Here is a 27,918-nt window from a genome sequence, read left to right as displayed (position 1 = left end):
TTTAGTGGGTTATGATATTTATTTAGTAGTCTCGGTTACAGCAGTCGGTTGTTGGCAGTGTCACTGACGTAGAGACGAAACTTGGAGCAGAGTAGCGAGGTGAGTGTGGCCGGAGTTGTGGAGCTCTATGCGGGAGAGTGTGGCGGCTCGATGTGGAATAGCGTGTCTAAACTTGATGAGGCCGAGAGCATGGAAGCTCGATGGGGAATGAGAGGGTGGTAGCTCGACACGGTCGTAGTCTACTGTCTGCTGTGTCGAAGCTGTAGCGTCTTGGGGTAGGTTGGAACTGTACAAGCCACTCAAAAGGTGGCACGGGCATGAATACCCCGTAAAGGTGGTTATTTATTTATTTATGCATATACAAGAATGTACATAATTTAAGGAATGTGAGGATACAAATATGGTAATTACAGTCTTGTAAAGCCACTAGCACGCGCAGCGTTTCGGGCAGGTCCTTAATCTAAGAAAATTTTAAGGAGGTAAATACTTGCAAAATTTATAGACAAAAAAATGATAACAGATTACATGAAATGAAAAAAAAAAGAAGATGAGAGATAATTGTAGATACAGTATATTAAAGCACATAGGTAGCTAAGATTGATTGCAATGACAGCTTGAATGGTAGTTGACAACAAATTGGTAGGCCCAATACAGCAGAAACAATATAAGATTGATTGCAATGACAGCTTGAATGGTAGTTGACAAAAATTGGTAGTCACAATACAGCATATGGCTAGCACATAAAAGACAGCAATGAACACAATGATAAGGTTGTTTGATATTACATAAAAATTAGGAGATTGGGTAACACTAGGTACAGAGCAAATTTAAAGCTCAGTGTAGGAAACTAAGAAGATGAAGTTAGGTACTTTTTGGTTTTGCTTTTAAATAAGGCAAAAGTTTTACAGTTTTTCAATTCACTAGGGAGTGAGTTCCATAGACTAGGTCCCTTAATTTGCATAGAGTTTACACAGATTAAGTTTGACCCTGGGGATATCAAAGAGATATTTATTTCTGGTGTGGTGATAATGGGTCCTATTACATCTGTCCGGTTACTCATTTCTCGATTTCTTATATGATTGGACTGCATCTCACCGTCCTCCAATAGGTTGGAAGGATGGAAGGAATGCTAACTGTAATTAGGGGAAAAGATTTGAGTTCATCATTAGTACTAATGAGAGAATGGAGCGAATACAGAACTCGCTGTTTACTCGCTACAGAACTTACTCCCTAACGAATTGAAAAGCAGTCCAACTTACGCTGTATTTAAAAATAAAACCAAAAAGTACCTAAATTCATCCTCATAGTTTTCCTACGTAGTGCCCTAAACTCACACTGTATCTTGTGTTACCCCCCACCCCTCCTCCCCAATATATATACCTTACCACTGTAATCAATGCTATCATCTTATATCATGGTTGTTATATTGAACGCATATTTTACTACATTATACCCAGAAATAATCCTCGAATTATGCTACAATGTACCTGTTGATAATCCTCAAATTTTACTATAATGTACCTACTAATCTCCGTCAAATTTTCTTACAATGTTCCTGTTAACATTTCTCAAAATTGCTAAAGTTACCTACTTAAAATTATCTGTTAGATTAAGGACCTGCCCGAAACGCTATGCGTGTATAGCAGCTTTACAAGAATGTAAAAACATCAATGCTATGTACTCTCATAAACTCAATGTACCTTCTTGTACATAAATAAATAAATAAATAAATAAATAAGTAAATAAATCTGCTCTGTCATGCCTGTTTTGCAGTGTTGTTAGTCCTGTGGCTCTCAACCGTTCCTGATACGTGAGTTGCCTTAGCTTTGGAATAAATTTTGTTGCCCCGTGTTGCACATTCTCCAGAGCAGCTATGACCTTCTGACGATGTGGTCTCCATGCTTGGATACAGTAATCCAAATGGGGGCGCACCAGAGATTTATACAATTGTATCACTACCTTCTTTTCCTTAAAGTCAAAAGTACGCTTGATTATTCCAAGTGTGTGGTTAGATTTTTTTTTTTGCTCCTGCACCCTACCTGCTGTGCAACTTTCATTGAGTTTCATTGAGTGGTTTGTAAAGTGTATGATGCTTCATCTTTTCCTGTTTGAAGAAATTAAGTAGTAAGCCCCAGATGTGGATGAAATTCAATAGTCATAAAGGAACAAGCAGAGTAACTATGCCTACCACTGAAACTGCTTTTCCGAAAATCTCCGAACCAAGGGATAGTCCCCTTAGATTGGAAATATGAAATTGTCATCCCTATTTAAAAAAAAAAAGCAGAAAGAACTCAGCAGAAAACTACCGTCCCATCAGCTTGACATCACATCTACAAACTCATGGAGAGAATCCTAAGGAAGGGAATCTTTCGCCATCTCAGCATGAACAATCTTGAATGGCCAATCGATGGCCTCATGGACAGTTTTAGAGAAGATTTTTAACTTAGAAAGGGTTTTTGGAGGTAAGAAATCTACTACCTAAGAAATTATGGTCGTACAGGGCCAGACGAGATGTAAACATTGTGGGTACAATCTCAGTAGTGGCAACTGCAAGTTTAAGGACTACATACACAACTTTTGTGACAAGAAAGTGCACTTGAGGAAAGTGCAGAGAGAATACTTGAAACACACACTAAATAATGTTGTTAATAATGAACTAAAAAAAGTCCATTTATGGATGTCAACCAACAAACTAACACTTAACATAGAAAAGACCTACTACATCTTATTTGGAAGCAAATCAATGAATGCAATTCAGCTTCAAATAGACAATGTTAACATTAGTAATAAAAATGATGGAAAGTTTCTTGGCCCATTCCTAGACAAAAGACTCAACTTCAGCACCCACATACAACATATAACTAAGAAAGTCTCTAAAACAGTTGGTATACTCTCCAAAATCAGATATTATATACCTAACTCTGCTCTCATCTAACTATATTATGCACTAATCTATCCCTATCTTAATTATGGTATCTGTGCATGGGGTTCAACCACTGCAAACCACCTCAAGTCCATCATCACCCAGCAAAAATCTGCTATCAGAATAATAACAAATTCTGCGTTCAGACAACACTCAGCCCCCTTGTTTAACTCCCTAAACATGCTAAACATAAACTCACTCCACACATTCTCTTGTGTCAACTACATTTACAAAACCCTGTTCTTAAATGCAAATCCTGCTCTGAAACTCTCCCTGGACAGATGTAATAGGACCCATTATCACCACACCAAATAAATATATCTTTGATATCCACAGTCAAACTTAATCTGTGTAAACACTCTATGCAAATAAAGGGACCTAGTCTGTGGAACTCACTCCCTAATGAATTGAAAAGTTGTCAAACTTTTCCCTCATTCAAAAACAAAACTAAAAAGTACCTAATTTCATCTTCATAGTTTCCTACCTTGTTGCGTTAAAATTGCACTGTATCTAGTGCTACCCAATCTCCCAATCTTTATGTACCTAATCCAAACAACTTTATCATTGTGATCATTGCTGTCTTCTTATATGTGCTATCAATTTGCTGTATGGTGCCTGTTAATCTTTGTTTAAATTACCAATCAAGCTGTCAATGCAATCAATCAGAGCTACCAATGTGCTTTAATATACCTACTAATCTCTCTCATCTCATTTTTTTCTTGCAATGTATCTGTTAACATTTTATTAATTCTGCTAGAATTTACCTACTTAAAATTATCTATTAGATTAAGGACCTGCCCGAAACGCATCGCGTACTAGTGGCTTTACAAGATTGTGAATACTATGCGATGTATCCTCACAAACCCAATGTACCTTCTTGTATAAAAATATATAAATAAATAAACAAACAAATAGCAAGGCCTTGGAGAGGATACGACCTGGGAATGCAGGAAGAAGAGGTAAAGGTACAGTGGTCAAGTCAGTGGAGGAAAGTAAAACGTTGGAAGAAGCTGCAGGTGAGGAAACTTAAAGCATACTATATTCGATGAAAGAAAAGGTATGTTCTGTGAACTCAGAAGTGGTGAATTTTGTAATTAATTGTAAACTAGTTCCCTAGGAATTGGACACTGGTGCTGCAGTGTTAACATTGTCTTCAGATTGGGCAGATTCTTAGCAATTAAGTATAAAACCCTGTGAGAAATCATGTGCCTACAATAATTTACCGGTTAAGGTAAAGGTAAGGTGTCAGCAAAAGTATGCTATAATACAAAAGAAATTGTCCATGAATTTTATGTAGTGGATTCACATAATCCTAGCCCTTCAAACACCTGTGTCCGGACGCACTTCTCAGAGTCTGAAACTCTGTTATTTCCTCCAGAGTTTTGCCTCGAGTCTCGGGAATAGTAGTGACAACAATAACAACCAGAAGAATGATGCAACCAGAAGAGATCCAAAACGCCCCATAGATCCCCAACGCTTCCACGAGGTAAGGATACGCCTCTACAGTAGGTAAATGCCCCAATGAAGAATATTATAAATAAAAGTGGAACAACGACAGAACGAACAGAACTCGGAAAAAGTTCACTTTGAAGAACGGTGACAATTGGAGATACAGAGAAAAATGAATAGACTGCGAGGCAAGTGATTGGTAACCAGGTGTGGTCTTTGAGGTGTTGGCCGTGAACCTGATCAAAGAAGAAAACGCCCACTCCAATCAAACACAAGCTGCACAGAACAAAAGAAATTGCGAATAAAGGCTTGCGGTCAATCTTATCTATGACGCAAATAAAGACCGACGTTCCTATGACTCGAACAATACCTGTAACAACGGCACACAAATACGAGCTTATATTAACATTTGCAATGTTTACAATAACCACGATGTATGTAGGAATAACCATTGTGCCACTGAAGTGATAAAAATACAAAACAAATGACATGATGATAATATATCTAAGTATCGATGGCTTTCGAAGCTCTCGAAGCTGATCTAATATAGTTCTTCTATCAGATGACGTTGTACCGAGCTGCTCTGTAATGCACATTCATCTCGCTGTGAACATCGTAGCTTGAGCCCCGGAAGAAGACTAAGGATTTGAGAGCTCTGTCATTATATCCTCGCAGTGGCTAACCACCGTGGTGAGCTTGGTAATTTCAACAGTCCAATAAATGGAATAACAGTGTTTAAAACTCCACACGTCATTGCCACTTTTCGCCAATTTAGACTTGAGCTTCCTATAGCATATACCAGAAGAATGCCAATCTGACGAGAAAGGTCTAGAATGGAGGACAGGCTCCCTCGCAGTGTGCTGTGGGCAAGCTCTGCTACGTAGGTTATGGAAGCATTTGCCAGGAAGCTGAAGACGATGCCCTGAGTGAAGCGGGAGGCCAAGATGAGCCAGGCCGTGGGTGCGGTGGCTAAGACGAACCAGTTGGTCAGTGATAAGGGTAGAGCCAACAGGAGCGTCACTCGCTGGCCCAAACGCACCATAGGCAAACCAACAATGGAGGACCCCAACATGGCGCCCAAGAACATCATGCTTCCTGAAATCAACGGAATAAAAAGTTTCCTTAAATATACGTATTGCAATTCAATTTTTTTTAATTATAATATTTAAAACACTAACTGATAAAGCCGGTCTGCCTGTGAGTAGATGGGTTATTGTGCCAGGGGATTCTACTACTCAAAATTATCTACACCTCTAATTACTTAAGGGAACAAGATGGATGACACAAGTAGTAAAAAGAGCGATAATAACTAAACGAAACCTCTGGAGACGGTATAAATCCACGATGAACATCATGGATTATGAGACATATAAAAGGGTATTAAATTCAGCTACCCAGGAAATCAGATTAGCCAAAATAAACTATGAAAGAAAACGTGCTCAAAACATAAAAAATGATCCAAAATCATTCTATGCATATACGAAGTAAAACCAAAACAAAGAACTCTGCAGGACCCCTAAAAGATGAACCTAACCAAGTTATATTGGATGATAAAAGGGCAGCAAACACTCTGAATGAATACTTTACATCAGTGTTCACACTAGAAAGATTGAACGACAACCCATCACCCACACTAATATTTGAAGGAGGTGAAGAGAATGAATTAAGGGATATACCCATTACACGCGACACAATCAGGAAGAGCATTGACAAACTAAAAGACTCAAAAGCCTCAGGTGTGGATGGATTTCGATCCAAAGTCTTAAAAGGAACTGGCAAATGCACTATGCATGCCACTGAAACTCCTTTTCAGAAAATCCCTGGACCAAGGGATAGTTCCCCTAGAATGGAAATATGTAAATGTTACCCCTATTTTCAAAAAAGGCAGAAAGAGCTCGGCAGACAACTATCGTCCGATCAGCTTGACTTCACACATCTGCAAGCTCATGGAGAGAATCCTAAGGGAAGGAATCATACAACATCTCACAGAGAACAATCTTTATAAACAATGAAACATGGGTTTGTTACAAATAGATCCTGCCTTACTAAGCTGCTCACATTTCTGGAAACGGTGGTTTGCAGTGGTTGAACCCCATGCATAGATGCCATAAGTAAGATAGGGTTAGATTAGTGCGTAGTATAGTGAGAGGAGAGCAGAGTTAGGTACATAATATCTGATTTTAGAGAGTATACCAACCGTTTTAGAGACTTTCTTAGTTATGTGCTGACATACTTCTTTGATAATCTTATTGTCCAACGCCAGGATTGACTTTTCAAGTTTTTCCTAAATTTCACTCTAGTGGAAATTCCATCCTCATCTGTGCATTAGATACGAGACTTGCATTATTTATTTTATATCCCTTTGTGATTCTGTAGTTGTTGGAGTTCGAGGTCTTAGGGAAGGAAGGTGTGAGATTGTCTGTGGTAGTTTTGGAGTAGTTATTGATTGCTGGAAAGAGGCCTAGGGAATGGAGGGAGCCCTATTTGCGTAGAATATTAATGAGATTGGTGTCAGTTGATGTTTGTCTGGTGCATGGGGGTAGAAATGAAAGGAAGCAGAACTGCTGAAAGCGATCAGAACAGCCGACTAAAGGCATGATTAACTTGGAAGGAACCTACCAAAGAGGGCTGACTGTGAGGTGCTCAGTACGAGGTCGCCGGAAGTTTGGTCCATGAGTTGTGGTAGAGACACTGCAGGGAAGCCAATCATAGCCCCAATGTCCACGTGGACGAGAGCTGCAATGACCGTCGCCATTACCTGCCAATCAACTAGAAGCTGCAATGCTGAGCAAATGCAAGGTGACTGGTTAGTGCTCACATAGAGCAAGAGTTCATACCTGCACTATTCACACACCTCTAGCAGCGCTGGTAATGACTCAAAATAAATTAACAAAACTCTTATGACTAAAGTTCTCAGTTATTAAACGGGTGTTCAGTATCTCGTTGTTCATTTGAAGACCCATTCCCGGCTACACACGATAACACACACTACCTTTCTAATCGATTCCAACAAAGATAACCAAATAACCAAGATACTACTCGAAGTCCATTTCATGTGGTCTCCATCTCATGTTGGCCTCCGATACTATGTCTAAAGTTACTAATACGCACAGCGTTTTGGGCATAATGTGGAAAAAAACACTTAAAAACTAAGAATTAAAATTAACTATCAAAAGCATGAATTAAACTGACGTAGAAAAAATAATGACAATAATTACACATTGAATGGAACAGCAGAAATTGCAACAGAACAGCAGATAGTAATTTGGGCCACAGTTTGTGATCCTTGATTTACAGAGCATTTCTACTCTGGTTAAGTCGCACTCTTAGAATATCAAACAGACATTTGTTTCTAGTGTGGTTACCAACCACTTGGGCTGGACGGTAGAGCGACGGTCTCGTTTCATGCAGATCGGCGTTCAATCCCCGACCGTCCAAGTGGTTGGGCACCATTCCTTCCTCCCGTCCCATCCCAAATCCTTATCCTGATTTCTTCCAAGTGATATATAATCGTAATGGCTTGGCGCTTTCCCTTGATAGTTACCCTTCCCTTCTAGTGTGGTTCCCATGGTTTTGTTACAACCCTCTAGGAAGCGTTTAAGGTCAGGATTAGCATTATAGTTCAGTTTTATATATATAGAATACACTTGAAAGGATATACAGTGACTTAATATCTAATATATTCAAAGATTTAAGTAGTGGGGGCCGAGGGCTGTCTGGGGCTTGAGTTTGTTATTGTTTAATAACGGATTTGTGTTGCGTAATTACAGGTCGTAGATGATTTTCTGTAGTCGTACCCCAAGCACAGATATTATAATTGAGATAAGGATAAATGTGAGTAACTAAGTGTTACCAGGGCAGCACGAGGTACATAATATCTGATTTTATAAAGAATTCCAACAGTTTTAGAAACCTTTTCAGCTATATTTCACCAGGTCGCGAGTTCAAGTCGCTCCATTGCCTCAAAATTATTTTCATTGCTATATTACGTCATTATGATTTTCAGCTATATTTTAAATGTGGCCCTGGAAATTCAGAAATACATCATTGAGAATAACAAGGATTTTACCATCTACTTTGTTACTAATTTGGATATGGCTAATTCTTAATTCTTAAGAAAGAATTAAGTAGGCTCGAATAAGAACCTCAAGGAGCGTTTTAAAGGGCAGAGAAGGCTTTAGTGGCCGTAAGTTCAGGAGCTAAGTTATGCAGGTTAAGCATAGTATATGTGTTACCCGCTCTCACTGGGGACCAGCAACCCTGAATTAACCACGAAGCAAATTACGCACATGCTTAGGGCCTCAAGTAAAGAGGAGGCCCTAGGCAAAATACCAGTTATTTTTCCAGTGCCGAACTTACAATGGACCATAGCCCCTGAAAAGGAGGCCCCACAATAAATTAAAAACAGTATTATTAGGAATATAATTATAGTACTGAAAGGGTGAATAATATATTTAATTTCTCGGAATGCAATAAAATTGGAATCTGGCAAGTGGCACACGGTTGACGAGCAGCCTCAGCTCGCTGTAGGACGTGTTCAGTACGACACGGGGTCCTCAGTGAGTTAAAAAGTACGGTACATGGACTTGTTTTGGTTGTAATATTTCACATTTTGTACATATACACAATCGCTATATGTACTATCTCTGGAAAATATAGAGGTCGCTGAAATGACAGTCACGACCGACCAACTAGTCCTTCGGAATCATGTCTGTTATAAATAACTCGACCCACACACGCGAGAGTAAGGAGGGTTACAGAGGGCACAAAACGTCTTAATCAGATCAGAGTGGAGGTTTCGTCCCGTTTTGTACCCTCCTCAAGTCCCAACTCCATTATCTCATCAAGTGACAACTCTGGAGATTGGAGACAATTTGCGTCTCAAAGAAGCTGCTATTTCTCATCAGCTCCCCCAGTGAGCGTGTGGTTTAAGAATTCGGTAACAGAACCTGAGGGCAGACGATACACAACACATACGGTAGGTAGAATGGGCACAGTACGAGGCTGCCACCCTGGTGGCTTAGGTTCGAACCCTTCAACCCTTAATTTGAATTTATGAGTTCTGTGGTACAGTGGTCTACCTTCTCCACTCGAAGATTTAGGGATCGATCCCCTGACGGGACAGAAATTCCTGGGCAATTTTATTTTCACCTGATGATTCTGCTCACCTAGCAGTAAATGGGCATCTGGGAGTTAGACAACTGTTGTGGTTTGCATTCTGGGGAAGGTCAGTAGTTGGACTAGGGGCGATCTTACACCAGATGCACCTGTTCACCTAACAGTAAACATAACGCGTGCAACCTATCCTAACTGAGAACCATAGATGATTAATTGGTGAAGATTAAGTCACCCAAGAGGTGGCAATAGATAATATTTAGTTTTATATATATACTCTATTGCAGATTCTTTGTCTTTAAAGGAGACGTTGAATGTAACTTTGGATTGTCAATGAGCAATCTGAGAGCAGCAGTACACCAAGAACTTCAACAAAATCTTGTAGATATGAGGCAAAGTGAAATCGACACCAATAGTTCCATCTATCATCATGCTATCATGCAAGAGGAGCCACACATCTATGGTTAATCCAATAAAATCAGCAGACTTCTAAATGTTACTACTGCTCGGCTTAGACTCGGTTACAAGTATCTATGGGAATTCTCATTATCTGCTGATGTAGACCTGACCAAATGTAAACTTGTTTCAACAAAATTATTTGCACACCCTCCGTCACTATGGGATAGAGTGCGAAAAGATACGTGAATTAAGAGACAATTCAATAACCAAATGTTCCAGCAATGTGTAAATATTTCATTCAAAATTATCTGCTACCAGAAATTTTAGCCAAATATCCCTAGTTTGCAAACTGTAGGTAGTAACTAAGTGACTGTAACCTATCCCCCGCTTCCCACTGGATGGGGGGCGATGTGCAGGACAAACATATCAACTGTGACACTAGCTCTCCACATATGTCAGTTGCTTAATTTAGAAACTGTACTTGTGGTCGATCTCGAACCCATTGATGATGTGACGACTTATACTGAATTTTGTAACTAGCTCATCAAGATTGTAACTTGTTTAGCTAAATGAATTGTGGGGTTCAGTCCCTGAGCCCATTATGTGCCTCTGTAACCCTTTCCACTACCGCCCACAAGGTGGATAAGGGGCGCATAATAAATGAACTTAACTAACTCTAGTGCAGTATGCATGAGGTGTGTGACGTCACTATGAAGTAGGTTTTGGGTGCTAATGCATAGAACATCAACATCCAGCTGACATCAACACAACACAAGCATGAGCATCAAGTGTAAGGCACGTCTGGTGTTGCGTCACTCAGCGACAACACCCAAGTCTGGCCAGCTCATGCACCAAGCTCTACAATCCCGACTAAAAGTTTACAAGTATAAATTATAAACACATATTAAAATAAAATTTGATCCCGGTTGAAAATTTCCTATTTTGGTCGGGTCGGGTTTCCTATAAAGAGGTTATGAGATTATGTAAGTTTGTGAAAATTTGTTCAGTCTTGGTCCCTACTCATTCTTTGTAGCAAGGAGACGTTTTCATGGCGCAACTCTATTTTAGTGCCTGAAAGAAAGCCTAATGGGTTTGATATTGGTACTCCTGATATTGAGAAAATGAGGAATATGTATTAGCGTAAATTATTTATATTTAAATATAGATATGAACTAAACTGCCCCATTAAACTTAAATTATACTATATTACTCTATGTTTTGTTATGTTCCAACTGCTTTTCTAAATTACACCTGTTTTTCCATTGTTATTAATGTAAATAACTACTGTCCTGTTGCTAGAACTAAGGACTTCATAATGTAATTGCCTGTCATCATTATCACCTTTTCATTTATACATTTGTTATTTTTCTTGAACTTTCTGAATTTTGTTAGCTTACTTCTCTTTTAGTATTAAGTGTTAACCCCCTTCACACCTTTAAATAATTTATCTCTAAATTATTTTAAGTTTTGATTGAAACGGTTTGCATAAGTGACTTTATTAATTATAATAATAATAGTGGCTTGTGCTTCAAACTCAAACTGTATCTTGTGCTATACACTTCCCTAATATTAATACTTAAGATATATATCTTCACAAGTGTAATCACCTCTGTCAATTTATATTGTAGTTATATGTTGATATACATTTTTACTACAACGTACCTTTTCATCTTATCTGATATGTTACATTAAGAAACGCTATGCGTGTTAGTGGCTTTGCAAGAATGTAAAAATACCAATCTTATGTAATCTCAAACCAATTGTACCTTCTTGTAAATAATAATAATAATAATAATAATAATAATAATAATAATAATAATAATAATAATAATAATAATAATAATATTATTATTATTATTATTGTGTAACTCCTGTTCCCACAATTGTACATTACTCATACGTTCTTTGAACACACATTCTGTTGAATAACAATATGAATTTGAATTACAATTGGGCTTCAGTAACCTTTTCCTTTGTAAATTTATTGTGTCAAGAGCCGAACTGTAACGTCTCGGAGAGACTAGTTGGAGTTTATTGATTTCATTTTATAATTACATTGATTTAATAATATACGACAATATATGCATTATATGCAAATCAGTTTTTAACAGTGGTGGCCCAAGTCAAGATAGACTCACATACCTGTGGCAGCAGAGCAGCTCGGGAGCCGTCACTGGGCTCAGGCGACGTGGAGGAGGCAGAGTCCTCCGGATGGTGACAACTGTTGCCGTATTCTCCCTCCGGGTCTTCCCCACAAAGCTCACACTCCCTGTGAAGCGCAGTTTCTGACGGACTTGCATCTTCAGCCACCTGCTTTCTCATGGCGAATTTCCTGAGTACTGTATAGAATAAAAGTATTATTATTAACTGTAATCTTCATAGGGTGAATGAGAGGCGTCACTTGGCCCTCCACAGTCAGTGAATTTCCCTACCCGCTGAAGCCGTAAATGCATAAAACTCTGTTAGATTTTAAAGTCCAACTGGAAAAGATCATCAAAGAAAATGGGGGGAACCTTCGACAAGCCGCCGGCTTCCTGCCCTCGTAGAGGCCACTAGTGTTATTGGGATTAGTGGCCCTCAGGTAAATTCATTTAAATATCTTCACCCTGTGTGTCTAACTACTATTCCTAGGAGTGTCAACATATTTTCGCAAATTTGTGCCATAATGTGGTTCAACCACATCAATGTGGACCTGATTTTTTCCACCCGAAAAACATTTTCTTTCCACCACATCCAAACAATAAAACAATGTACAGAATGAGAATAAACTGTCCTCGGAACCGAATCGAGTAAATTCGATAGGCAAAAGTACAAGCTTCCTGTCCCCAACAACGGTTATGATACATTGGACAGTAACTTAGTATAAATATATACATTGCCCATCAACTTAGTGTACACAATGACTAACCTAGTGTAAATATATATACAATGAGCAGTAACCTAGTGTAAAAAATTGAGTAAATCCGTGAAATACTTACCTCTAAATTAGTGTGGAGGTGAACGGGTATCAGACTGTAACGTGTTTGTGAAGCAGACTTCTTTTGTTTGCAGTTTAATGTTCGCCAGCACAGGTTGAAGGCGGTGCAGCGACCACTGGCGGAGGGCAACTGTCCACGTGTCCGCCTCAGCCGCAGGTTGGCAACGGACTGAGTGGATCCTGAAGAGATGGCGGGTCACAAGTGGACAGTGCCAAGAGGTTTTATTATTATTATTATTATTATTATTATTATTAATAATAATAATAATATTATTATTATTATTATTATTATTATTATTATTATTATTATTATTATTAACACATTTAGGAACATCTGCATTTGTGCAGCTGCCCTAAACTGTATGAAGGGGAGTACAGTCTCAAAAAAACTAGCTACGTGATGCTAAAAATCCTTATCACACAGAATGGTTGGTCATACAAAGGTATGTTATTTATTTATTTACTTATTTATTTATACAAGAAGAAACATTGGGATTATGAGCGTACATATCATTGATGATTTTAAATTCTTGTAAAGCCACTAGCACGCATATCGTTTCTGGCAGATGAGTAGTCTGCACTGTCGAACTCTGGGTACATAATGAGGATATCATCATGAACACAAGAGTGAATAAGGTAGTAGTGATACTAAAAGTCCCCATTTCGCACGATGGTTAGTCATACGAGGCCATATGTTCAGTAGCCTGCACTGGCAGATTTTGAGTGCAATATGAGGATATCTTCAAGAACACGAGTGAATAAAGTAATTGCAAAGCTCCAGGTACCTCATGTCAATGGGTCTGAATGGCCTGATAACTGGGCATTCGGTGATGTAGTGTGCGAGATCATGCCGCAGTTCCTGCTCACAGAGTTACAAGGTTAGAGAATTCATCCCAAAATTATAAATGATGCGCCGGTTACGGTGGTAGGAGGAAGGCCGACACACTACTCTTAAGAGTACGCAGTTTGTTACCAGTAACAGAAGACCAACAGTCCTGCCAACGGGTAAGGATGGAGGAATGAATAACTGGGGTAAAAGTCGGTATAAGGAATATCTTTACAAGAGATGGGACAAGAGCGAACGAACAACATCCTCCAAATTCTTCAGTATCTTAAGTTTCAATGAGTTTCAATGAGATATCCTCAGAGTCAAACTAAATCTGCGTAAACACTATACCATTAAAGGGTATTAACTAAGGGTATACATTCAGTTCTAAGGAACAGTTCTATGTACACTGTACACTCAGAGTGCTACATTCTTGTAGGAAATGTAGATGTTTATCTCTCAGAATGTTTGGCAATATGTTTATTGTTTGTGATGTGTTTATATGTATGTATTAACACGATGTACTGAACGGGGTGAGAATTGCTTGAGCTACCTCATCCCTGTGTGTGTATTTTACCTCAAACTTATTTCAATTTAAATTTCAACATTCTTGAGGTTGAAGAGGTGTGGTAACTCCGAAGCGTTGGTACTGTAGTTAACTGAATCACTGTGGAAATTATACTGGTGGTTACTCGATTGACTGATTGATAAAGATTAAACCACCCAAAAGGTGGCATGGGCATGAATAGCCCGTAAAGGTGGTTACCCGCTTCTCGATTGCTTACATGATTGGCCTACACCTTACAGTCCTCCAATAGGTTGGAAGGAATGTTAACTCTAATTAGGGAAAATTTTTGAGTTCATCATTAGTGTTAATGAGAGATTAGAGCGAGTATATTATTTACTCGCTACAAAACTCACTCCCTAACGAATTGAAGAGCTGTCGAACTTACACCTTATTAAAAAATAAAGTACCTAATTTCGTCCTCATAGTTTCCTACCCAGTGCCTTAAATTCGCACTGTATCTTGTGCTACCCACCTCCCAATATATATGCCTAAGCCATTCAATTTCACCATTATAATCACTGCTATCATCTTATATCATGATTGTTATTTTTGTTTGGTTTGGTTTCATTTATTATGCACCCCATACCCATTTTGTGGGCGGTAGTGGAAAGGGTTACAGAGGCACATAATGGGCTCAGTGACTGAACCCCACAATTCATATAGCTAAGTTACAATCTTTATGAGCTAGTTACAAAATTCAGTATTAGTCGCCACATTATCAATGGGTTCTAGATCGACCACAATTACACTGGTTCAGCAACACAACTACCAACACTGCAAAAATATATCGACCTACACATGGATTACAGAAATAACATAACTCAAAGTATATCACTAGACTCTGGAACACACACAGATGTTCACTACACCTAAATATAGTTATTTATTTATTTATTTACAAGAAGGTTCATTGGGTTTACGAGAATACATATTGATGTTTTTACATTTTTGTAAAGTCACTAACACGCATGAAATTTAATTGAAATTAGTTTATTGAGGTCAATTACACACAAAGGGACGAGGTAGCTCTAGCTATTCTCACCCCGTTCAGTACAACGTGTCCATACATATATATACACACATCACAAGCAATAAACATATTACCGAACATTCTAAGAGATAAACATATACATTTCTTACTAGCACGCATAGTGTCAGAAAAAGACACCATTTACTAACAAATTCATTGAAAGAAAACGAGATTGTAGTAGAATTTTCCACGGAAGAAAACAGGGTATCATTGCCATGTCGCCATTAAGTTCACCAGCTAATAACATTGGGAATTCTTCATAAAACATCAGTCTCTCGACTGTAAACATAAGAACATTTCCTTTAAATGAATTTTATTATTAGCACTAAAATAAATTAAATATAAACCCTCTTTCCACTTCTTAATAAAACGCAGCCGATGCATGAGTGGGAGAGGAGCAAACGCCATTAATTTTAACGTAAACAAAGGTCTAGGAGCTCGCTTGAAGCTCCGCAATTTCCTCTCTAGACTCTGTTGTCGGATGTAAACAGCTCCCATCATCAGCACGATCTTTGTTAACATTAAGGGAAGTGTTCTATATCTGATAACCCGTTAAATCTAGTCATTCCTGGCCAGTAATATAGGTAGATATATTAGGGTAGACCGGCGAGAACGCATGGCGAGCCACCCCAAAATGGTAAATATTAATTAAATCTTATCTTATCTAATTACAATAATTTCGCCCGATATAACTGTCATATATAAGGTTACGATTATTATTGTGGGTGCCTTTTGACAGGCGAAATTGAAGGGGAAGAAGAATTAGCAGTAACTACCTGGTACGACGTATAACATGTGATTATACAAACATCACCCACAAGGAGTCAGTCTGATCATACGTGTTCATATCTGGTTGTCCAGACCAAAATCAACAATACAGATAAGCTTTATTTGTTTCATATATTCACTAATCCATTTAGTATTAACATTGTAGTAAATGTCTACCAATCGATAATTTCGATTGATAGACTATATATTTAATAAACACCCCCAGCTTGTGAAGGAAACTATGTGGGAAATTAAATCATACACTAACACTAACATCATACAGTTTGCTATCAAAATAAACATAAGAAATAAATATATATTATAAAGTCTAATTAAATTAATAATTGTATTAAATAAGTAAGTAATTATCAAAAGTAGTAAGTAAGTAATTATCAAAAGTAAGTAAATAATTATCAAAAGAAGGCACCAAACCGGGAAGGCTATGTAGCACCATCAAATGTGCAGACTAGACAAAGTACCTCCTCACGAGGGTGATTAGACATGGAGAGCAAGACCGGTAGACATGGACAAACTTCCAAAAGCAGCATATTACACAGCTAGTAAGGCAAGACACCAACACCAGACCGGGCGTTTTCCAAAAACGATGTAATTAGAATATGCCTCCTCTAGGAGCAAGCGACCACTGCATTATATTTGAATACATGGTTAAGCTCAAAAAGTTAGACAAAGAAACCTGTTTAAGATGAGATAAGAGACATGGAGACTACAATAAGATGAGTGAACGTGAGAAGTAAGTAAGTAATTATCAAAAGAAGGCACCAAACCGGGAAGGCTATGTAGCACCATCAAATGTGCGGAATAATCAGAGGGCGCTAAATATCACCAAGGATGTCAATACGAGAACAAAAAGGCATAAGGCGAACGATATCAAAAGTATCCGAGTCACCAAGAATTCCATTGAGGGACAGGCGACTGCGAGGGGCCGACAGAGGCGAGAGGAAGGATGTTGTAAGGACCGCGCAAGAGAGCGAAGACAGTAGCGATCACGGCGGTCCTGGAGAGACAGGAAGCCAGTGTCAATATACAAGCTAAGGACGGGAGTCGAACGAAAGGCACAAGAACTGAGGCGCAACCCAGTATGGTGCAAAGCATCAAGACGGCGAAGAGTAGGAGGAGAAGCAGACGAGTAAGCAGGGCAACCATAATCGAGCTTAGACAGGACGAGAGAGGAATGTAAAGCAAGGAGAGTGCGCCTATCCGCTCCCCAAGAAGTATGGGACAATGCCCGAAGGTTTGATTCCCGAGGAGTACAGAAATGGTTGGGTAAGTTTGTTTCCACCTAATGCCTCAGGAGTTCACCCAGAACTAAAAAGGTACTGAAAAGTTAGGCAAATGTGGCGTTACATTCTGCGGAAGGTCAGAAGTTTTACCTGGGGGACCTAAATACAAGCCTAAAGTATATATATTATATACACATACAAACATGCTTCCTATCTCCAACAAAACTATGTCTCTAAGCAACAGCCATAGAGGGAATAAATCCTATAGCTATAGAGAGAGTATCTATCTTATGCCAGCTGTGGTCAATCTTATATCCCTCGGTTTCTCTCCCATCAAACACCTGCGAAGTGTTCGGACGCACTTCTCCTCAGACTCTGTAACTCTGTTATTTCCTCCAGAGTTTTGCCTCGAGTCTCGGGAATAGTAGTGACAACAATAACAACCAGAAGAATGATGAAACCAGAAGAGATCCAAAATGCCCCATAGATCCCCAACGCTTCCACGAGGTAAGGATACGCCTCTACAGTGGTAAATGCCCCAATAAAGAATATTGTGTATAAAAGAGGAACAACGACCGAACGAACAGAACTCGGAAAAAGTTCACTTCGAAGAACGTTAACAATTGGAGATACAGAGAAAAACGAATAGACTGCGAGGCAAGTGATTGGTAACCAGGTGTGGTCTTTGAGGTGTTGGCCGTGAACCTGGTCAAAGAAGAAAATGCCTACTCCAATCAAACACAAGCTGCACAGAACAGAAGAAATTGCGAATAAAGGCTTGCGATCAATCTTATCTATGACGCAAATAAAGAACAACGTCCCAATAACTCGAACAATACCTATAACAACGGCACACAAATACGAGCTTATATTAACATTTGCAATGTTAACAATAACTACGATATATGTAGGAATAACCATTGCGCCACTGAAGTGATAAAAATACAAAACAAATGACATGATGATAATATATCTAAGTATCGATGGCTTTCGAAGTTCTCGAAGCTGATCTAATATAGTTCTTCTATCAGATGACGTTGTACCGAGATGCTCTGTAATGCCCTTCATCTCGCTGTGAACATCGTAGCTTGAGCCCCGGAAGAAGACTAAGGATTTGAGAGCTCTGTCATTATATCCTCGCGTGGCTAACCACCGTGGTGAGCTTGGTAATTTCAACAGTCCAATAAATGGAATAACAGTGTTTAAAACTCCACACGTCATTGCCACTTTTCGCCAATTTAGACTTGAGCTTCCTATAGCATATACCAGAAGAATGCCAATCTGACGAGAAAGGTCTAGAATAGAGGACAGGCTCCCTCGCAGTGTGCTGTGGGCAAGCTCTGCTACGTAAGTCGAGGCAGCATTTGCCAGGAAGCTGAAGACGATGCCCTGAGTGAAGCGGGAGGCCAAGATGAGCCAGGCCGTGGGTGCGGTGGCCAAGACGAGCCAGTTGGTCAGTGATAAGGGTAGAGCCAACAGGAGCGTCACTCGCTGGCCCAAACGCACCATAGGCAAACCAACAATGGAGGACCCCAACATGGCGCCCAAGAACATCATGCTACCTGAAATCAATGGAATAAAAAGTTTCCTTAAATTTGCATTTTGCAATTGCTATGTTAAATTGTAATATTTAGAAGACTAACTTATAAACCCAAGCTCCTGAATATATGGGTTATAAATATAGGTGAAGGAAGGCATAATAAAATTAAAATTATTATAATAATTATTACAAAAACCAAGATGGAGGACAAAGGCAGTATAATAAGTTTTAACAACCAAGCTCAACCTCTGAAATGGAAAGCAGAATATGTGCGAGAGATAAATGGAACAGACCATATACTATTTACTCACAAAGAAAGGGGGAGCAGTGGAAGAATGTTCAACTGGAAAAGTATGGGGGTCAGAGTGAACATGCCAGGTCAAGAGAGCAGTGTGTTAGGGGTGCCTGCACAAGCTGTCAGGAAGACGACAAAGGAATAACTTAAGTGACAAGGATGAGCGACGTCAGCATAGTTCCTCGGCCCTGGTCGTTAGAGCTTCAAGGTTGATTGGAAAGAGGGAGGCTGCCAAGATGGAGGTCGTCACCGTTGCTGCGGCCATTGTAGGGTCTGGTGTGGTTTTGTACATGCAAATAGCACAAGAAAATGTCTGGAGTGAATTTTTAGTATTTTTAGAGATTTAATGTAAATGGTAGAGTTTTGGAGTTGTTGATGGCTGGGGAATGGATGGAGCCCTATTTGGGTAGAATATTAATAAGGCGAGTGTCGGTTGATGTTTGTCTGGTGCATGGGGTAGATATTACAGGAAGCGGAACTGCTGAAAGCGATCAGAGAAGCTGACTAAAGGCATGACTACTCTGAAGAAACCTACCAAAGAGGGCTGACTGTGAGGTGTCCAGTACGAGGTCGCCTGAAGTTTTGTCCATAAGTTGTGGTAGAGTCACTCCCGCAAAACCAATCATAGCACCCATGTCCACTTGGGCGAGAGCTGCAACGACCGTCGCCATAACCTGCCAATCAACTAGAAGCTGCAATGCTGAGACGATGCAAGCAAGTAATTGTCACAAAAAGGCACAAAGCCGGGGAGGCTATATAGCACTCAAACGTACGGGATATTTAAAAGGCGCTAAATATCACTAAGGATGCCAATACGAGAACAAAAACACATAAGACGAACAATATCAAGGGCAGGCGATGAGTCACAATAACGTGGCTGAAGTATGTTGACCAGATCACACACTAGAAATTGAAGGGACGACGACGTTTCGGTCCGTCCTGGACCATTCTCAAGTCGATTGTCGTCGTCCCTTCAATTTCTAGTGTGTGGTCTGGTCAACAATATCAAGGGTATCAGATTCACCAAGGATTCTATCGAGGGACAGGTGACCGCTAGGGACAGTTCAAAAAAATTCAAAATTCAAATGTTTATTCAGGTAAAGTACATACATGCAAGAGGTGATACAAATATTGATGAATTTATAGATGAATGGGGTAGGGATGAAAGTTGGGAAGCAAGACACGCACATCCTGGAAATCAGGATATTCACCAAGGATATGTACGACCATAAGAGGGACAATGCAGTTTGGACAATAAGGAGCTGGGCGGCGCTACATTAAGTGCCCGTGAGTTAAACGAGTATGGCCAATATGTAAACTCGCCAGAGCCGTTTCCCACCGCCGGTTATGGTGGTATTGCAGATTTTCTTCCAAAACGGGGGTAGCGGAGTGTCAGACATAGTGGTGGAAACGAAAGATCTCCAACCCTCACACTTAGCCATATGGATAATCGTACAGATGGCCCTACTTCACTGCACTCTCCTTCTGAAACAATACAAAACAATGGGCTTTCCATCAGCAACAGTGTTTTTCCAGGCTGCCCACTTACAGTGGATAGCCCAAGCACTGCCTGCATTCCACCAGGAAATGCACTTCTGGGAGGTAGAGCTCGGGATAGAGCAGAGAGCAGCATCAAATCTGTAATGAAAGAGGAGGAAGGCTTTGGGGAGAGGCAGATCAGAGAGGTCGGAAAGAGTAGTGCATAAGGTGAAGAGGTTCCAGTCAGCCTTAGCAAACTGCCACCTAGGGAAGGAGAGGGGAGGGTGAAGACAAGGATGGGTAAATGGTCACTTATGTAGGTCATCAAGAACCTACCAGGTGAAGTCCAAATAAAGAGAAGACGAGCAGAGAGAAAGATAGACAGGAAAGTGTGCAAGTGCAGGAGTAAACATGAGTTGGCTCACTAGAATTCAGAAGAGACAGAAGAAGAGAGGACAAATGGTTCAAGAAGACGGCCCTGGATGTTCGTCAGAGTTCCCCAGAGGGTATGTCGACAGTTAAAATCACTCAAAAGGAGCACAGCTCATCAATCACCACGATTCAGATTACTCCTGAGTGCTCTACTGCAAAGATCTGTTGGCATATCTCTGTGTGGTAACAGGTTTATGCAGTCTAGCTCATAGTACTCTAGCTCCACATTTTATGTGCACATTAACGTAACGTAAATTTGATTGTTCATATTGATTGTTTTGCACACGTTGTATTGGAGCCAAGCCTGGATATCATTTTGTTTTGTACTTTGTTTAACGTCATTTTTATTAAGTATTTTTACATGTTTTTCTTTGTCTTATCCTACACTTACCTCACAGTGAAGACAAATAGCAGTCTTAATTTTTTTTTTACTTTTTTTTTTTTTGCTGTTTGTTTTATGTGGCTGGCATTCCATCTACCCTAAAGAGAGTGCACCAACATTATTTTTTTCCGTCACAAAATACATAAACCAAAGCCCGTTTATTGAAACTTTTTGTTCTGAGTGGCTGAATTTAAAACACACGACAGGAAAGGATGAGAGAGCGAGCTAGAGAGCGAGCTAGAGAGCGAGAGAGAGAGCGAGAGAGAGAGAGCGAGAGAGAGAGAGCGAGAGAGCGAGAGAGAGAGCGAGAGAGAGAGAGCGAGAGAGAGAGAGAGAGAGCGAGAGAGAGAGCGAGAGAGAGAGAGCGAGAGAGAGAGAGCGAGAGAGAGAGAGCGAGCTTGTGCGTGTGTTTGTAAGGGGGGGGGGTGTAGACCCGGGAACAACAACGTCTCAAAGTCACGTGGATGAGTGTTGTTGTTGTTGTTGTTTAAGACTCAGCTATTGTGAACAAAATGTCCAGGTAGCACGGGTTATGGCGAACCCGTAATTGAATTCCGTTTTTCACGATAACCTTGTTACTGTGACATCTGGGTGAATGTTTTAAATTAAGATAGAGTTTCCTTCTTTTTGCACTGATTTAATCTTTTATTTTAGTAATGTTATCTTGGTGGGGGATACTGATGCAAAGTGTTGTCTAGTGCCGTCCATTCTTCAACTGCTTTTTTTTAGCCATTGTAGCCTCTGGATTTTGCATTTAATGCAGCTGCTCTTGTTGGATGAATGTTGAGTTTGATGCGCAGGGCTTAAGTTGCTTTACATTCCAGTAAGTAATTATAAGTAGACTTTCTGCAGATCTGTTCCACAGATATGACACTCTTCAAGTACTGGGTTTATTGTCCTCCCAGTGGTCCCGTGAAACTCCGTGCCTTATTTATTGTTGTTATTGATTCAGCTACTCTAAACAAGTTATAAGTAGCACGGGCTATGGTGAGCCCGTAACTTACCTGGCACAGGAGTGGGGCAAGAGGCACGGGCTATGGTTAGCCACCCTGTGCCGTAACTCCCTGTGCCTAATCCTGTGTTCCAGTTGACAAATGACAAGATGCTGGGTACATCATCTTGCCATTTAATTGTCAATTGGAACACAGTTAGGATTTATCTTTTTCATGTGTTAAATGAAGTCATTCTCAAAGTGTCATTCCCGTGTGTATTAATGGTACCCTTCCAAGTGTTATATAGACGTAACGGATTGGCGTCACCCCCCATCCCCATCCCTGATAACTTAAGTTGCCTACCCAGAACTCAGTCCAGCTTGAGTGATTATTTAGGTCCTCGTATGACAGACCAAGTGTTAATATTCTACTAAGTATTTCCATTGTAGTACAGAGGTGAATTCCGGGTAATTACAATGGCGTTATTACAACGTTATCAAAATGTAACGCCACTAATCTATTACTATGCCCATCTGGCGTGGACTGGTCGATTAAGCAAAGACATACATCGCATCTTACAGGACTGTGTTCGATCCCCTATAGTTGAGAACCGTTCGTCAATCTCTAGCTCCTTGTCCTCATTCCCGTTCCAAGTTTTAATGTTTTATAGTAACGCTGCCTTCACGCTCTCCCTTTATATTTATCTTACCTCGCGATAACTAAGATTATAGCAAGTAGCAAGGGAAGGCTAGGATCAGGAGAAAGCGCCAAGCTATTACGACTATTTAGTACTATTTAGTAGAAGGGGGTCAGGATAAGGATTTGGGATGGGACGGGAGGAAGAAATGGTACCAAACCGCTCGGACGGTTAGGGATTGAGAGCCGACCTGCATGAAGCGAGACCGTCGCTCTACTATCCAGCCAAAATCAAGATAGGCTCACATACCTGTGGCAGCAGAGCAGCTCGGGAGCCGTCACTGGGCTCAGGCGACGTGGAGGAGCCAGAGTCCTCCGGATGGTGACAACTGCTGCCGTATTCTCCCGCCGGGTCTTCCCCACAAAGCTCACACTCCCTGTGAAGCGCAGTTTCTGACGGACTTGCATCTTCAGCCACCTGCTTCCTCATGGCGAATTTCCTGAGTACTGTATAGAATAAAAGTATTATTATTAACTGTAATCTTCGTAGGGTGAATGAGAGGCGTCACTTGGCCCTCCAGTCACAATCTTGTTTACTGTATTATGAGTTTGCATGATTCACCCTCCCTATCACCTCTTCCCTCCCGCCATATCTTAGCGGGAAGGAGGGAATAATTATAACTGATAATTATTCTTAGGAGTGCCCATAGAGGTTTTGCAGTTTTTTGCCATAATCTTATTCAGCCACATTAACGAGTATTATATTTTTCTACAAAAAAAAAAAAACATTTTCTTTCTACCACACTAAAAAAAATTACAAAATGAAAATGATTTTTGTATTTTTAAAATTTCATGTGAACGGAGTTTTCTGCATTTTCGTACTGAAACTTCTCTTGCCACTGTTGCGGTAGTCGGTACTCGAGGTGGAGTGAGGTGATGCTGTGTGTTAAGTGAAGGGCAGAATGAGAAAACATCTTTACTTTTTACCAGGCAGTTTTATGACCCCTGCCAGATATCCTAACCCGGGGATCAAGACCTGTTAATTTTGGGATGATTTACTCTGATTTACCGACTTCTGATTCCATGGTGTTAGCGTTATCTCCTCCCACCCCGCCCTGCTGAACTTTTGACACTGTCACCTCTTGGGGGTAATTCTTTCATTATCAACTTTAGTGTCCCTTGTTGGCAATTCAACACTCTCCTTAGAGTCTTCATAATTCCCAGTAAACCTTGGCGTAAGTTCATCTGCATGTCTTTTTAAAATAATATTCCCAAAACTCTGAGCTTGCACTTTGAAGTTCCTACAGCCTAAGACACCCATACTCTTCCCTTCCACCCAAGGTTTACCCACTCAAAAATTCCTTGAATATATTGCATCCTCGTCCCTAAATAAAACCTCGTCTTCCTAAAACAACTGTTTAGCAAAGGTTAGTTACTGATTTTTCTTTATCCAAATCTGGTTTCATTATTTCCATATGCCCTTTGAAAAGCCTATTAAACAATAATTCAGATTAAGATTTAACAATGGTAAAAATTGTCCTTTAATTATACAAAAATCTCTAGTCTTGTGTTAATAGAACCCTTGTGTAAACTGCTGTAACCCTGTGTAAACTGTTTGTACCAGGCACTTGCCTGGTACAAACTCCAGAACAAAAGTACCAAGAAGCCCGTGCTTCGTGGTGCATTTGTTCCGAGTAGCCGAGTCTAATACAACAACAACAGAGCCACCAACATTGTCTGCTGGTTCATGGAGTAGGAGGGCGCCTCAATCACCTCAAGGTTCCCACCTTGAAAAAAAAAAAGTATTTACCTGACGGCCAATAACACAAGCCGCCAGCCTCGAAAGGAAGCCGGCGGCTTGTCAAAGATACCTAGTACCAGAGGTGTGGACAATTTCATCCAAACACCGTATTTACAACGATCAATAGTTAAAATTTAAACAATTTAAGAAACATTAAAATATCACCATCATTAAAGACCATAACTACAGATTTGGGAGGTATTTAATGATAGTTATTTGGACGTGATCAATCATGAGTTCCTGGTCAAACACGACGTGCGACGCAGGCCAGACTACACCCGTCGCTAATTGTTGTTTTTCTCTTTCTAGCAGAGAAATTCCTGCGCGGGCCCCAAGTCTCTGGCTGGCCCACTAAGGTTTGCTCGTTTCTGTTTTACTTAGGTGGAGTATGATTATAGTTAAAGTAGCAAAGTTGACCGAGGCATCCTTGGCCACCTAGTAAGCCAGGGAATGCCTCGTTTAGCGCCTAATTTTAACTAGAAATTAGCAATTGGCATAGTAAATATCTCGCACTATAACCTTTAAATTTTTACAAACAAAATACGCATTAAAGTTTATTAATCGAGAAAAACTTGGATTTTACTATTCAGACGATTAAAACTTTGAGAAGTAGTTAAATATTCTATTTATACAAAGCAAGAATTTCAGTCACGAGCTAGGCATGATGTCCAAACCTCACATCACGAGCCAGGCATGATGTCCAAACCTCACATCACGAGCCAGGCATGATGTCCAAACCTCACATCACGAGCTAGGCATGATGTCCAAACCTCACATCACGAGCCAGGCATGATGTCCAAACCTTACAAAAAATGAAGAAACGACGTTTCGGTCCGTCCATTATGAAGTCGTGAGAGTGTACAATATGTCTATCAGGATAATTATGGGGTACACAATCAACTAACCGCCTCAGGCTTGATTAATAATAAAAAAACGACTTGTTGACAGGACGAGTTGAACCAGTCAGTAAAAAAGGCAACACTTTTGCGTAACTAAAAACGTACGTACCCAAGCATCCCACCTAACCTTGTATCATATCAATATTACAGGGCTATACTTTTTACTAATAAATCGCATTTTTAGCGGATTTGTTCATTACGTAAAACATGTAATGTATTAGAAAAAAAAGAGGACTGGATGGACCATGACTGTCGAGATTTGGCGTAGCAAGTTAAATGTCAGCTGCACTTACCTTCAATAGAGTGTTACACGCTTTAAAGAAATAAATGCTGATACTGCATATATAAAATGGACATTAGCTTAAAACTTTGATGGAAACGGCGTATAATTGGCTATAGACAGAACGTCTAACCCAGACGCCTAGCCTGGCCAGCTACCTGACTGCAAATGAGGTGGAAATAAGGTTAGCAAATTCCGAAGCATTTTGTTCCATGTTTCGAAGCGTTCATTGAGCTGTAATGAGCATTTACCAGCCCGGCCTCCAGAACCAGCCCGTCCTCCAAACAAAGATACAAAAGTGATTCCATGCACCCGCCAAACCCCCTGTTTATGAATGAAAAGCGGTTTACACACGACTCACAACTGCTGACGTTCGAACATATCCGGAACAAGTGTTTCACTGACGAATTTTGTTCGAATCACAACGCTATAAATGCTTCACCCGCGTACTACAAATACAAATAATCGCCAACAGAACCTAAACACCTAACCAGTGCCTAAATATGCACAATATGCTAATATATAATAATATTAATTTATATTTGAGAAAAGTTCTGTTTTGAATTAACAGCATGTTAAAAGTGATGAATGCATTTTTGGAGGTTGACCGCTGAATGGAATGGACTTGGTCCGAGGACGGGTTGCATAAACACGGGTGTTTGGCGGCTGTATGGAATGGATTTTGGATTTTGTTTATGACGGGCTGACCTCTGATGGTCTTGCCCGTCTTCATAAATAAAGCCCAAAATCCAATCCAAAACTTCTTCAAAATTGCAGATGTAACACAAACAAGGATCAACAGTTTCAAGCTCAACAAGCCTCAATGTAGGATTGAAAACAGAAGATGCTTTTTCACCCACAGGGTTATATAAACCAATGGAACCGCCTACCCTCTGAAGCCGTAAATGTCAAAACTCTGCTCAACTTTAAAATCTATCTGGAAAAAATCATCAGGGCAAATGGGAGGACATTTGACAAGCCACCGGCTTCCTGTTCTCGTAGAGGTCAGTAGTGTTAGTGGCCCTCATGTAAATTCCAGGTAACATCAAGTCGTGCGATAGGAGAGAAGGGACAGATAAATAAATAAATAAGGTAAGAGCGAGGTGAAAGGTGTGGAGCCAGTAGGAGAAAGATGAAGGTAAGAATAAGATGAGAGGTGAGAATATGATGAATGTAGGAATAGGATGAAAAGTACCAATAAGAAGGTAAGAATAAGATGAAAAGTAAGAATAAATAAAACGGGTAAGAATAATAAAAAAGGGCAAACTCTGATTATGTTTGTTAAGAAGGTTAGAGCATTTAAGTATATACTGTGAAAGGGAAGAGTCATTTGCAATAAAGCCAGGACTAAGGTTCATGTTGGTCATGTGTATCGGAGCAGATTTAACAAGACGGCGCCTGTGGAGAGAAGAGGCAGGAAAGATTATTTAGAAGACCAATCCATAAGATAATTAGTCTCTAACATGACAGGAGAGCTTTGTTTGTGTCTGTAGACTTAACACTTCTTTTGTGTTCCTCAAGTCTTATTTACTGAACGGCCAGCTTCACCAGAGTTTTGGAGAGGACAAGGCGAACAGGAAATAGAATAGACACCACCAGTACTGGAAGCAGAAGTGTGAACCAGATTACTACGAAATTTGTCGAAAGATGAGCTGTACGCCAAGAAGACGATGGGTATTAGTGAGATTTCAGTGTAAATAACTTAAATACTTACCTCTGAATTAATGTAGAGATGAACAGGTGCCAGACTGTAACGTTGTTGTGAAGGGGAGATATATTGTTTGCAGTTTAATGTTCTCCAGTACAGGTTGAGGGCGTTGTAGCGACCACTGGCGGAGGGCAACTGTCCACGTGACCGACTCAGCCGAAGGTTGGAAGCAGACTGAGCGGATTAGGCAAGATGGCGGGTCACAGTAAACTGTGCCAACACAAATGTCACACTGGGT

General features: G+C 40.1%; 2 protein-coding genes across 3 annotated transcripts; both read right to left on the bottom strand.

The window, feature by feature from the left end:
• Positions 1-27,883, bottom strand: LOC123772450 (facilitated trehalose transporter Tret1-2 homolog). Of its 2 annotated transcripts, none has more exons than XM_045765628.2 (7): positions 27,687-27,883; positions 23,303-23,499; positions 19,667-19,805; positions 12,865-18,858; positions 12,029-12,225; positions 6,992-7,130; positions 1-5,467 (listed from the first exon to the last, which is right to left on the bottom strand). In XM_045765628.2, the coding sequence occupies exons 2-4, from the start codon at positions 23,480-23,482 to the stop codon at positions 17,630-17,632; spliced, it is 1,548 nt and encodes a 515-aa protein (XP_045621584.2). In that variant the 5' UTR covers positions 23,483-23,499; positions 27,687-27,883; the 3' UTR covers positions 1-5,467; positions 6,992-7,130; positions 12,029-12,225; positions 12,865-17,629. The 2 variants fall into 2 exon arrangements, with proteins under 2 accessions (XP_045621584.2, XP_045621585.2); XM_045765629.2 differs by lacking the exon at positions 27,687-27,883 and adding an exon at positions 25,986-26,125.
• LOC138365710 (uncharacterized) lies at positions 5,034-5,459 on the bottom strand. The gene has a single exon (XM_069326205.1). The coding sequence runs from the start codon at positions 5,457-5,459 to the stop codon at positions 5,034-5,036; it is 426 nt and encodes a 141-aa protein (XP_069182306.1).
• Positions 27,884-27,918: the final 35 nt, after the last annotated feature.

The sequence above is a fragment of the Procambarus clarkii genome, chromosome 17 (assembly GCF_040958095.1).
Source record: "Procambarus clarkii isolate CNS0578487 chromosome 17, FALCON_Pclarkii_2.0, whole genome shotgun sequence".
Lineage (NCBI taxonomy): Eukaryota > Metazoa > Arthropoda > Malacostraca > Decapoda > Cambaridae > Procambarus > Procambarus clarkii.
The sequence above is the reverse complement of the archived record's forward strand: the minus strand, read 5'-3'. Positions and strand labels throughout refer to the sequence as shown.